Here is a 12,953-nt window from a genome sequence, read left to right as displayed (position 1 = left end):
TGAATGCTAATGGCCTGAGCTCATCAATCAAACAACATAGACTGGAAGATTGGATTAAAAAGAAAGATCCAACAATATGCTGCCTTCAAGAGACTCATCTCATAGAAAAGGACATTCGCCAATTAAAGGTGAAAGAATGGGAAAAAAAACCTACTACGCACAGATTCAGTAAAAAAGCGGGGGTTTCCATCCTTATTTCAGATAAAGTGGACTTCAAGCCAAAGTTAGTCAGAAGGGATAAAGAAGGACATTTCATACTGATTAAGGGAACCATAAATCAGGAAGACATAACGATAGTAAATATTTATGCCCCAAACAACGGTATATCCATGTACATCAAACAAATCCTTCTCAATTCCAGGAATCAAATAGACCATAACACAATAATTCTGGGTGACTTTAACACACCACTAGTCACCACTGGAAAGATCTTCCAAACAAAAAACTAGACAATAACTTAGACTTAACAGACTATAAAGAATATTTCATCCATCAATGAGCAAATACACTTTCTTCTCAGCAGCACAGGGGTCCTTCTCTAAAATAGACCATATCTTATGCCACAAAGCAGCCCTTAGGAAATACAAAAACCAGAGATACTACCTTGTGTTCTATCAGAACATAATGGAATGAAATTAAGAATCAATGACAAAATAAAAAAACAGAAACTACTCCAACACCTGGAGACTAAATAATATGCTATTGAATAAAGCATGTAACAGAAAACATCAGGGAGGAGATAAAAAAATTCTTAGAGGTAAATGAGAATGATGATACAACGTGTCAAAATCTCTGGAACACTATGAAAGCAGTACTAAGAGGAAAATTCATTGCATGGAGCGCATACAAGAAAAGAATAAAAGGTCATCAACAACTGAATGACATAACATTACATTTCAAAGCTCTAGAAAAAGAAGAACAGAGCAACACCAAAAGTAGTAGAAGACAGGAAATAATTAAAATCAGAGCTGAAATCAATGAAATTGAAAAAAAAGGAAAAGAATTCAAAAAGTTGACCAAATAAAAAGTTGGTTCTTTAAAAAAGTAAACAAAATAGATAAGCCCTTAGCCACACTAACAAAGAGAGAAAACTTAACTTACTGAAATTTGTGGTGAAAAAGCAAATATCATGACAGACACCACTGCAATACATAATATAATTAGAAGCTACTTTGAAAATCTATACTCCAACAAAATAGAAAATTCAAAGACATCAACAAATTTCTAGAGACATATAATGCTCCCAAACCAAACCCGGAAAACATACACAACTTAAACAGATCATTTCAAACAATGAAAAAGAAGAAGCTGTCAAAAGAAACCAACCAAGAAAAGCCCAGGATGAGACAGATTCTCAGTTGAGTTCCACAAGACCTTCAAAGAACAACTCATACCAATACTCCTCAAAGTATTTCATGAAATAGAAAAGAAGGGAACCCTTCCAAATTCATTCTATGAAGCTAGTATCACTCTGACACCAAAACCAGACAAAGACACAATAAGGAAAGAAAACTATAGACTGATATCTCTGATGAATATAGATGCAAAAATCCTTAACAAAATTCTGACAAATTGCATACAAAAACATATTAAGAAGATAGTGCACGACAATCAAGTGGGGTTCATCCTGGGGATGCAAGGTTGCTTCAACATCTGGATAATACATAATTATAATAAATGTAATTCATCACATTAAGGTTAAGAATCATATGATTATTTACTTAAGGTTAAGAACCACATGATTATTTCAATAGATGCAGAGAAAGCATTCGACAAAATACAACACTCCTTCATGCTCCAAACACTAGAAAAAATAGGGATAGTAGGAACATACCTCAACATTGTAAAGGCTATTTATGCTAAGCCCACAGCCAGCATCATTCTTAATGGAGAAAAACTGAAAGCATTCCCTTTAAAAATGGGAACAAGACAGGGATGTCCTCTTTTACCACTTCTATTCAAAATCATCCTTGAAATACTAGCCAGAGCAATTAAACCAAAAAAATTAAAGGGATGTGAATAGGAAAAGAAGAACTGAAGCTGTCACTATTTGCTGATGACATAATTCTCTATTTAGAGGATCCAAAAAACTCCACCAGAAAACTTCAAGACCTAATAAATCAATTCAGCAAAATAGCAGGATATAAAAATCAACACACATAAATCTAAAGCATTTTTACTCATAAGAGATGAATCATCTGAAAGGGAAATGAGGAAAACAACTCCATTCACAATAGCCTCAAAAAAAATAATAATAAAATACCTGAGAATCAATCTAACTAAAGAGGTGAAAGATCTCTACAATGAAAACTACAGAACATTAAAGAAAGAAACTGAAGAAGACCTTAAAAGATGGAAAGATCTCCCATGTTCTTGGATAGGCAGAATTAATATTCTCAAAATGGCCATATTTCCAAAGGTGCTATATAGATTTAATGCAATTCCAATTAAAATTCCAATGACATTTCTCAGAAATAGAGAAAGCAATCATGAAATTCATCTGAAAGAACAAAAGACCCAGAATAGCCAAAGCAATCCTAGGCAGGAAGAGTGATGCAGAAGGTTATCACAATACCAGACCTTAAACGCTACTAAGGAGCAATAGTAACAAAAATGGCATGGTATTGTCACCAAAACAGACAGGTAGACCAATGGTACAGGATAGAAGACACAGAGACATACCCACATAAGTACAGTTATCTCATCCTAGACAAAGGTGCCAAAAACATACAAGGGAGAAAGATAGCCTCTTCAACAAATGGTGCTGGCAAAACTGGAAACCCATATGCAGTGAAATGAAATTAAACCCCTCTCACCCTGTACAAAAACGGAACTCAAAATGGATCAAGGATTTAGGAATTAGACCTGAGACCCTTCACCAAATAGAAGAAAAAGTAGGCCCAAATCTCCATCACGTTGGCTTAGGACTGGACTTCCTTAACAAGACTCCCATAGCGCAAGAAATCAAAGCAAGAATCAATTAATGGGATAGATTCAAACTAAAAAGCTTTTTCTCCGCAAAGGAAACAATCAATAATGTGAAAAGAGCGCCTACAGAGTGGGAGGAAATCTTCCACACACACTTCAGACACAGCACTAATTTCCAAAGTTTATTAAAAAAACCTTAAAAACCTTTACACCCAAAATACAAAGAACCCAATCAATAAACGAGCTAGGGAACTGGGCAGACACTTCACAGAAGAAGATATACAGGTGAGCAACAAATATATGAAAAAGTGCTCATCATCTCTAGTAATTAAAGAAATGCAAATTAAAACCATCCTAAGATTTCATCTAACTCCAATTAGAATAGTTATTATCAAGAACACAAGCAATGTTAAGTGTTGGCGTGGATGTGGGATAAAAAGCACTCTCATACATTGCTGGTGGAGTTGCAAACTGGTGCAGCCACTCTGGAAAGCAGTATGGAGATTCCTCAGAAAACTTGGAATGGACCCACCATTTGACCCTGCTATCCCACTCCTCAGTTCATACCCAAAGGACTTAAAATCAGCATACTACAGTGACACAGTCACATCAATGTTCAAAGCTGCTCAATTCACAACAGCTAGATTGTGGAACCAACCGAGAAGCCCTTCAACTGATGAATGGATAAAGTATGGTATATATACACAATGGAATATTACTTAGCCATAAAGAAGAATAAAATTATGGCATTTGCTGGTAAATGGATGGAGTTGGACAATATTATGCTAAATGAAATAGGCCAAGCCCAAAAACCCACAGGCCAAATGTTTTCTCTGGTAAGTGGATGATGATACATAATGAGGGGGCATGGCGGGAGGGGGAGAATGAAGAGACTTTGGATTGTGTAGAGGAAAATGGGGCAGGAGGGGGTTGGGGAAGGAAAGATAGTAGAATGAGACAAACAGTATTACCCTATGTATATGTATGATTACATGAATGGTGTGAATCTACATTGTGTACAACCATAGAAATGAAAGTTGTACCCCATTTCTGTACAATGAATCAAAACGCAGTCTGTAAAAATAAAAATTTAAATAAAAAATTTTAAAAAAGGATTACTATCTCAAAGGGCAAGCGTGAAAGAGAATTCAGTCATTCAGCCTAGGTGCTTTATCAGTGGGTCCAGGTGAGATGACAGTTCAGGATGACAGCAGCAAAGAGACAAAGAAGTGGCCAGATTAGGGATCAAGTCTACCAATGAAGTCAAAAGAACATGCTGATGGACTGATATACAGAATGAAAAGAGAAACCAGGCATGGCTCCCACATCATGGTTTTGGCAGCTGCATGATGACTCTCAATGCCATGAGCTGATATGGTGAAGGGTAGGGAGGAAGGAAGCGGGGGGAGATGAGATTAAGAGTCCAGAGTGACTTTCCCAACCCCTAAGAGACGAGTTTGGCAAATTCATCTTGACGGGGGCTGAAGGTCCTTTTGATATGGTCGTATCCTAAAACACTATAAATCCTATGGCATTACCCTGCTCCACACCCATCCTGGAACCAGATCACTGACCTGTACCATCACTGGCCCTTATGCATCTGTATCCCACCTTTTCTCTCATGACCCATTTCCAAGTGGCATTCCTCCCTCCCCTTCATTTTTCTCCATTTCAATGAACCTACTCTCTGAGATTTCCAAGCCCTCACCCAACTTCTTTGCTCATACTTCTTTCTCTTTCCTATATCTTCTTGTTCTTGTCTATCTGTTCTACTTTCTCCCTTTCCTGTCCATACCAGGGCAAAGCTGAAACAATCCTAAGCATTTCAGTTGCCAAAAGGACATTTGCCAGTTTCCTTCTAGTTCCTTATTAGTAAGGCAATTTCTAGGAAGATGTATCATCCTTGGCAATACACACAATGACCAAACCCCATCTTCTGAGAATTCAGGATTCTCGTATCTTTGTAAGATATCAGATTAGAGAAACAAGAAGTTCTCAAAATATGAACACATTACAGTTTAAAAGTTGAGAAACTAACTAACTGGAATGTAGTTTCCACATGGTAACAAAACATTATAAAGACTTATAACACATACTGCTCATCGATCTACACCTCTCATGTATTTGAAACAAGTACAGAGTCAAGAAAGGTTGCTGGGGCTGCAGGAGAGGGCCACATTAACAGTTCTCAGTTCTCAATGCAAAATCCTCTTGTTCCCCAGATGGCTGAAACAGGAACTGCCCAAAGCTTCAGAGGCCTTCCCATTCCTCTCTACCAAAAGGAGCAAGGGCCAACTCTGGGAGTGTTTTCTTCGAGCAGCTATTACTATCTATAATTTTTAAAACGTAGGCTTAAAGAAGTCAAGTATTTCCAAGGTTTAGTAACTAAATAAGTGTTAAAATCAGGGCTGAAAGACAGGTCTTATACTGCTTTATTCCATTACCTTAACACACCTTTAGTTCAGAAATTTCAAATAACTTTTCAAAGATATTTCTTCTGGGAAAATATTCTTACAGATGTTATTTGGTGTTTTTTTCTTTTTCCTAACAAGAGCTATTAATAAGAATAAAAATATGTCATCACAAATGTACTTAGCAAAATGTAATGAGAAAAAAATTGGCCAAAATAAATTACTCAGAAAATATCAAGGAAGTTTCAAGTGGAAGTTCAACTTTTTGACACAGCACTGCTACCATTCAAATGTCACCCCCCCTTTTTAAACTTCTAAATCAGAAAGACATTTTTGAGAAGAATTTCTCTGATAAGAAATAATAGTGTTCCAGACTAAACAGATATATATTTCTTCTATGTAGCATAAGAAATCAAAATACCAAACAAACAGAACTGGACAATACTGTCTTTTACATTCTACTTATGTAAAACTGAAACTTACCATATCTGTGCTAAGACAGGCTGAGGTAAACCAGATTGAAAAAAAAAGTTCCTTGCTTGATCACCTGTAAATTAAGTGGAAAATGTTTCAGAAAAAACAAAGCAGCCAGAATTCCAATCCTAGCAAAATCACAAAAATAATAAAAAGAGTGGTAACCCTATACATATTGAATTGAACATATAATAAAAGTCAAATGAGAAACCTATAAGCAACAGTAAAGTGAAAGACTCAAAAACTGAACAATCTGAAAAATTAACTCAGAAAGAGAATGCTATTTGTTGGGATAGGTTGTTCACTTCAACATGCCACTAAGATGTTAGCGACCCATTGTGACTGCTCCAGACTGGATACTGAATGCTCCCCATAGGTCCACGTGTTAAAGGTTTAGTCACCAGGTTGGTGCTGGGCCAGAGAGGGTCAGGGGGAAACCTTTTAAGAGGTGTGGCTGATGGGTGGTCTCAGGTCATCAGGGGTGTGCCATCAAATGAGATAAAGAGACCCAGCCCTTTCCTCTTCCTTTCTTTTGTACCAGGCCCTGAAGTGAACAGGTTTCTTCTGTCAAGCACTTTCTCCATAATGTACAGTGTCACCATGGACCCAAAGCAACAGCTCCAATCAGTCATGGATTGAAGTCTCCAAAAATATGAGCCAAATAAACTTTCTCTTTTTTAAGCTGATCATCTCATATATTTTGTTACAATAATGGAAAGTTAACTAGCACAATGACAAAGTACAGCTGCAGGAATCCTTAGGAAACAACTGAGGAGCCATACTTCTACTTTATAAAAAATTCTTTGCTACTCCCAATACCTATGCTCCAAATTTTGGATACTTGTTATATATTTATGGAAAATAAAAAACAATGACTAAAAGAATTACATCAATGATGAAGAATTAATAAATTACAGAGAGTTATGATACAAACACAAGTAAAAACATTTCCTCAGGAAATCCATAACCCATTTTTCCTAAGTGAATTCTGAAAGAGTAATCAAACAGAAAAGAGCAGAAAAGGAAACATATGAAAGGAACTTTAGAGAAATAGGAAAACCTCTTTCTTTTTTTGCCAAGACAATGTATTTTATTTTGTTTCATTCTTTCTTTTTTTTTTTTCTAATTAGAAATACATGATAGTAGAATGCACTTAGATATACCATATACAGATGAAGTATAATTTCTCATTCTTCTGGTTGTACATGATATAGAATCTCACCGGTCATACCGGTCATATAGTAACATATGTACATGGGGTAATAAGGAAAAAGTCATTTTCAAAAAGTGTTAACAGTTTCCCAAACCAGCTCAGGATCAAAACTGAGCAAGTGTTTTAGCTTCAGAGCCACAGTATACTCCTCCCTTACTTACAGAAAACAACCTGGTTCCATCAGTGAGATGCCCCAGACAAGTAAGTGGCTTGATATGCACAAAGAATACAAACAAGGTTTGAAGGTGATAGGAGAAAAGCAGTCATAAATTACAGGCTCAAGGTTAAGCAAAACAAGTCAACTGTCCCCTTGGTTATGCCTCCACTCTGCATAATAGATTTCTATAAATATAAGCAGTTTTGCTAAGTAAGACTATGAAAATACTGACTCCCATTACCAGTAATAAATCCAGATATCGGCTTTAAACTATGGAACTGCTGATCATGCTTCGCTCTCTCCTCAACAGTTATGGCCCAGATATCCAGGCTGCCTGCAGTCCAAATAAAAGACAAACAAGTTATTCAGTGAGAAAAACAAGATGCTCACACACACATACACACACACACAAAGCACTTCCAGGTTCTGTCAATGTGTTATAAATGGTTTGATAAAATAACAGGTGCTTGTCTTTGGAAGGAATGTATATGAAGTTAGAAATTAAAAGGAAAGCAGAACCAAAAAGAAACTGGCACAAATTCCTTTTTTTCTTTTTTAAATTACAGATGGACACAATACCTTTATTATTTTATTTATTTTTCTGTGGTGCTAAGGATTGAACCCAGTGCCTCAGACATGCTAGGCAAGCGCTCTATTACTAAACTACAACCACAACTCCCACAAATCCCTTTTAAAAGAAGCTTGCCTATAACTCTATAGTCAGGATTATATGAAGATAGTGAATTCATAATTTATTTACATATATATAAGCAACAAGTTAACTAAAAACTGTGCGGTTGGGTGCCTTAAATGTTAATAGGGAGAAGTTATGAAATAAGGTAAATGTGAAAACCACGGGTTCAAACCCCAGGACCAAAAAATTAATTAATTAATTAATTAATTAATTAAATAAATAAACTATAGCATTTAACAATTTCCTAATAAGGTCAGGAAAAATTACCTGGGAAACATCTTTTATGTAGATTGTTATGTTTCAAAGAGACTAAAGTAAAATAAGCAAAAATTTCACATTTCAAATTTAGGCTTTAAAAGTATAGAGAATAAATGTTCCAAACACTTCACTAAATTAAATAAAAAGAAAATACAGGGATGAAGGTAAGAGTTCACAAACCAAGGGACTCAGGAGATACATGAACTACCTGCAAAACAGGCACATTATGTGAATTCAGATTTAAAAAAAAAGAAAAAGAAAAAAGAACAGAACGGCAAAAAAAAAAAAAATCAAAACTATTAGGGATAAAGTGATTATAAATTTTATAGGTATGAAAATGTATATAAATTTTTACAAATTATATAATGGTATTATAGTTAGATCTTTAAAAATGTTATCTTTCAGATACACATCCTAAAATATTTATGAATGAAAAAAAAATGATGCTTGGGACATGCTACAAAAGAATCCAGAGGAAACAATACTGGCCACCTGCTGATAATTATAGAAGCCATATCATGGAGCACATGAGGTCTGATTATTCACTCTAATTGTCCCCCTCCCCTTTTTAAACTTAGCAGTGCTGGGGAACTAAACCCAGCTCACACATGCTAGATAAGAGCTGCCCCATTCACTCTCCTTTTTTAATTTAATTTTATTTTAAAAAACTTTTCCATTATATAATAGTGACTTTTTAAAAACTGGCCCCAAAGTACATTAAAAAAAGAGAAAAAAATTTCCAAAAACTTACCACCAAAAGGTGTTGGAAACTGAGCCATGATTCTGTTACTTTTGCCTTGCTAATAGGTGCCTGTAATTAAAATGCAACATTTAAGTTTATGAAAACTTCACTCCTATACTCTTATAAACACACTAACATATGGTCTTTAACTATCAGAAGGCAACACTAGAACTGGAGTATGGTTCTATGAGTTGAAGTTACAATAAAAGGGTTTCATCCATTTATTCTCTGCATAGATTCTTAGTGCCAGGTACAGTGATGCACACAAGAACGCCTGTTGAGACTGGCAATTGGAAGCTATCAGCCTCCCGAGTGATACCATTACCTCAGGACAGCCTATTGTAGCATTAGTGCTATAATTGTTACTTTTTAAGTGTTCTTTTGTTATTTTGTTTTGTTTTGTTTTGTTTTTCCTCAACTGTCTGGATACACCACTGCATCCACTTGGTTACAACAGCTTCTTATTATTGAGTACTTGCTGTAAGTTAAACATCGCATTAGGTATCTGTAGGTTTTATCTTCATTCATAGTCATTGCAACTCTGTGAGATAGGTATTATTATCACCTTCCCCATAGTACAGATAAGGAAAATGAGAACAAGAAAGGGAAGTTGTTATGGTTTGCATAAGTGGAGTCCCCTAAAAGCTCCCATGTCAATGCAGGAATGTTTGAAGATGAAGTGGTTGGATTATGAGAGCTATAATATAATCAGTCCATCCAAGTTTGAATGGACTGACTGGGTGTTAGCTATAAGCAGGTGGGGCATGGCTAGAGGAGATGTCACTGGGGGTGTGTCCTGGAAGGTCTCATCTTCCCTGTGACCTCTTCTGTCTCTACTTCCTGACTGCCACGAATGGAGCAGCTTCCCTCCACCATGCATTCCACCATGATGTTCTGCCTCATTTTGGGCCCAAAACAATGGACTTGCCTGAAAATGAACTGAATCTCTGGAACTGTGAGCCAAAAGAAATTTCCCCTTTTCTAAGTTATACTTGTCAGATAGTTTGTGTCACAGTGACACAAAGCTGACTAACAGAGGTGATTAGAGCAATACCATACATTTGGTGATCATGCTGGGATCTGAGTAAAGGCAATCAACTCTACAGCCTATGTTTCACTTGTGAAAAACATTTATCTGAATTGCTGTTTAAAGATTATGAGAAAGAAATAAACAATACAAATTGCACAAATGTCTGCTCAGAATATAAACATGAATCTAATGCTCCAAAAATTCCCATTATACATTATTAATCATCAACAGCTGATATGAAACAAAGCCAGTCTTCTTTTCCAACTTAAAAAAATTCAGATTTAATGAATATTTTTCCTTACACTTAAGTTTAACATAGTAAATGCACAAAGTTGAAAAAAGGACTACTAAATATTCAGATTTTAAAATCTTAGATAAATTTAGAGTTTAAAAAATGAGATTCTTGTGCCCCAATATACTTTGATTTCAACTTTTAATATGTTCAAGAAAATTTCCCCCACTATTATATTTTCAAACTTCCTAAAGCTCCTTCTCATTCTTGACTCTTCCTAGTACTTTGTCCATTTGTAAAATTTTTAACAGACACTTGAACATCTGGTTTTTTGGTTCATTTGGTTTTTAGTTTTCATCTGTTTCTTCAATCATTCAGTTCCTCCGAGTTCCTTTTTCCCTTGTTGGCTGACTGATAGGGTATCTCTCTTTTACTGTTGAGGATTCCCTCACAATCTAACAATCCTTAGGTGCTCCTTCATATTTAACAATAAGGCACTAAAAAAGTGCTCAGAAGCTTGGCACAAGAGGATGACATGTTGACTGATGGACTTCTCCAAAGGATGATCAGGTGCACAGAGCTGCCTTTTCACTGGGAGATCTCCCAATGTTGGTATTCACAGAAGCAGCTTGCCTTTGCCAGAAAAAGTGTTGGGTGGGATGAGAAGGTACACCATTCAAATGCTGGCCTGGTGAGGGAGAAGGTGGGGCTCCTACGCTGCAGAGGGCAGATTTCAGTCCCTCACTTCACCCCTCTATCCTGGAGCGTCTCTGATTCCAACACTCTTCCCACCTCCCCAGAAAAAAAGGAGACTGAAGCAGTCACCTATCTGCGAGGGTGAAGGAGAGAATGGTCCAAAAGATCTGACTGAGACATTTAAAGGAGTCCCACTTTGAGCTGCTGCCTTTGGGAACACCTGAAGTCTCCAGTTTGGTGGAAGCCTCTCAAGACACTCTGGGGCAGGCCTGCCTGTAGCTCCTCTTTGTGGACTTCCCTGTAGGGACTTCGTTTCTATCCTCCTCTGGAACTCGGTTACCACTCCTTCATTCCCTTATGGTTTACAAAATACTGCTAAAACGTTTGTCACGGTTTCCTCTACTGTTATCTCTTTCCTTGAGTTAACATTTATTATGCTTCCTGTATGATTGTGGCAACCTTTAGGGAAGGAGAAGGAAGAACAAGGGGTCAGGCCACCATATTTAGGCAGGCATCTGAGAATTCAGTTTTGACCAGGACTGCTTCTCATGACAAGTTCCTTTAGAAGCTGCAGTTGCTGGCCTCTTCCTTCACTGCTTCTCACTTCACATATTATATAGGCAGGCTGAGTAATTTTCCAAAACTTTTTTAGTGTGTTTTAGCTCACTTAATCCTCATAAAATTCTTTTGAAACTGACTGTCATACACCTTTTTTACTGAGCTTCCAAAAAATGGCAAGCCACAAATTTTATAATCATAGTAAAACAAATATTCAAAATACATAAGGGGAGAATGCATTCTGTTCATGTTCATTCTGTTTTACTTCAATTCTTCAGTGTTCACTGTAAGATATAAAAAAGCTATTGACTTTTGTACCCAGTCAAGTTATACTTTATCCATATTTTCTTACTGGTGCTAATTATCTACCAGATGAGTCTCTTAAAAGATTTTAGCCTTATATTATTATAACCAATAAAATCAAGCTACAAAAAAATAGTTGTGATAGCAGTAATTTTTATATTGCCTTTGATTCTTATGGTGATAGTTTCAGTATTTTGTATTTTAGTAGGTTTATTTGGAGTTGTATTTTGGTGGTCTTTAGGATGTTTAGGTAGTTGCCTTCTAATCCTATTTTCCTTAACATTTTTATTAATGAACAGCTGCTAATATATGTTGGCAGAGGGGGGCATTACTGGGATGTTACCTAGGGTCTTGGGCATGCTAGGCAACTGCTATACCACTGAGCCACATCCCCAGTCCCTTCTTTTCTTTTCTTTTTTTTTGGATATAGGATCTTGCTAAGTTGCCCATGATTCTTCTGCCTCAGTCCCCTAAGTAGCTGAGATCACAGACTTGTGCCAGTTTAAATATTCTTTTCAGAAGCTTTCTTCTAAAATCTAAGATAGTCATGTACTTTCCTAAATTATAAACAGGAAGATTTGACTCAGTTCAGAGTCCACTAAATCCTAGTGCAGTTACCCTAAATCCTAAATTATAGTGATATGTCACTAATATTAAATTATCCTAGAATTGATATAGTAAACTCAATTCAGATATGCACGCTATCTTATAAAATAGCTAGGTTTAATTTGCTAATATTTTCTTTAGAATTTCTGCTTAAGAAAATGCTATGCATAATTCTATGCAACAAAGTTGCAAATCTAGAAGGAATGGATGCATTTCTACATCCCTATCAATTTCTAAAAGTAGTCTTTAAAAAGGCATGAAACAATAATGGATCACAAATATTATTGGAAATATAAAGACAAAATTGAAAAGGAAAAGGAAAAAATTATTTTAGAAGTGAGTTTGAACTCACTTTCTAGGAACAAGTACAACCTGTTACCAAAATGATCACACAGAGATAAGTCAAACACTCTTCAATTTTATTTTATGAAGCTGGCATTCTCTTAATCCTAAACTATGGTAATGAAAGCATTAAAAAATAGGTCATTCTCACTTATAATTTTATGTGCTACTTTATTTCAGTTATTTTGAGAAGGTAATAACTAGACATAAGTATAACTACTCTTATGGTTCAAAGTATATTTTAATTATCATCAGTTCCTGCAAAGCACCTACAACTATTTGCTATCTACCACTGGAAATTAGGAAACA

The 12,953-nt window shown here is 36.0% G+C and overlaps 1 protein-coding gene across 1 annotated transcript in view; it reads right to left on the bottom strand.

The window, feature by feature from the left end:
* The window catches only part of Itsn1 (intersectin 1), a 203,526-nt gene that overhangs the window by 138,279 nt on the left and 52,294 nt on the right, over window positions 1–12,953 (bottom strand). Inside the window, 3 exon segments of the mRNA XM_047565087.1 lie at window positions 5,823–5,886; window positions 7,425–7,517; window positions 8,887–8,946. Of these exon segments, the coding sequence (XP_047421043.1) occupies window positions 5,823–5,886; window positions 7,425–7,517; window positions 8,887–8,914 (185 nt within the window). The 5' untranslated portion in view covers window positions 8,915–8,946.

This window comes from Sciurus carolinensis, chromosome 9 (assembly GCF_902686445.1).
Source record: "Sciurus carolinensis chromosome 9, mSciCar1.2, whole genome shotgun sequence".
NCBI classification, from domain to species: Eukaryota; Metazoa; Chordata; class Mammalia; order Rodentia; family Sciuridae; genus Sciurus; species Sciurus carolinensis.
The sequence above is the reverse complement of the archived record's forward strand: the minus strand, read 5'-3'. Positions and strand labels throughout refer to the sequence as shown.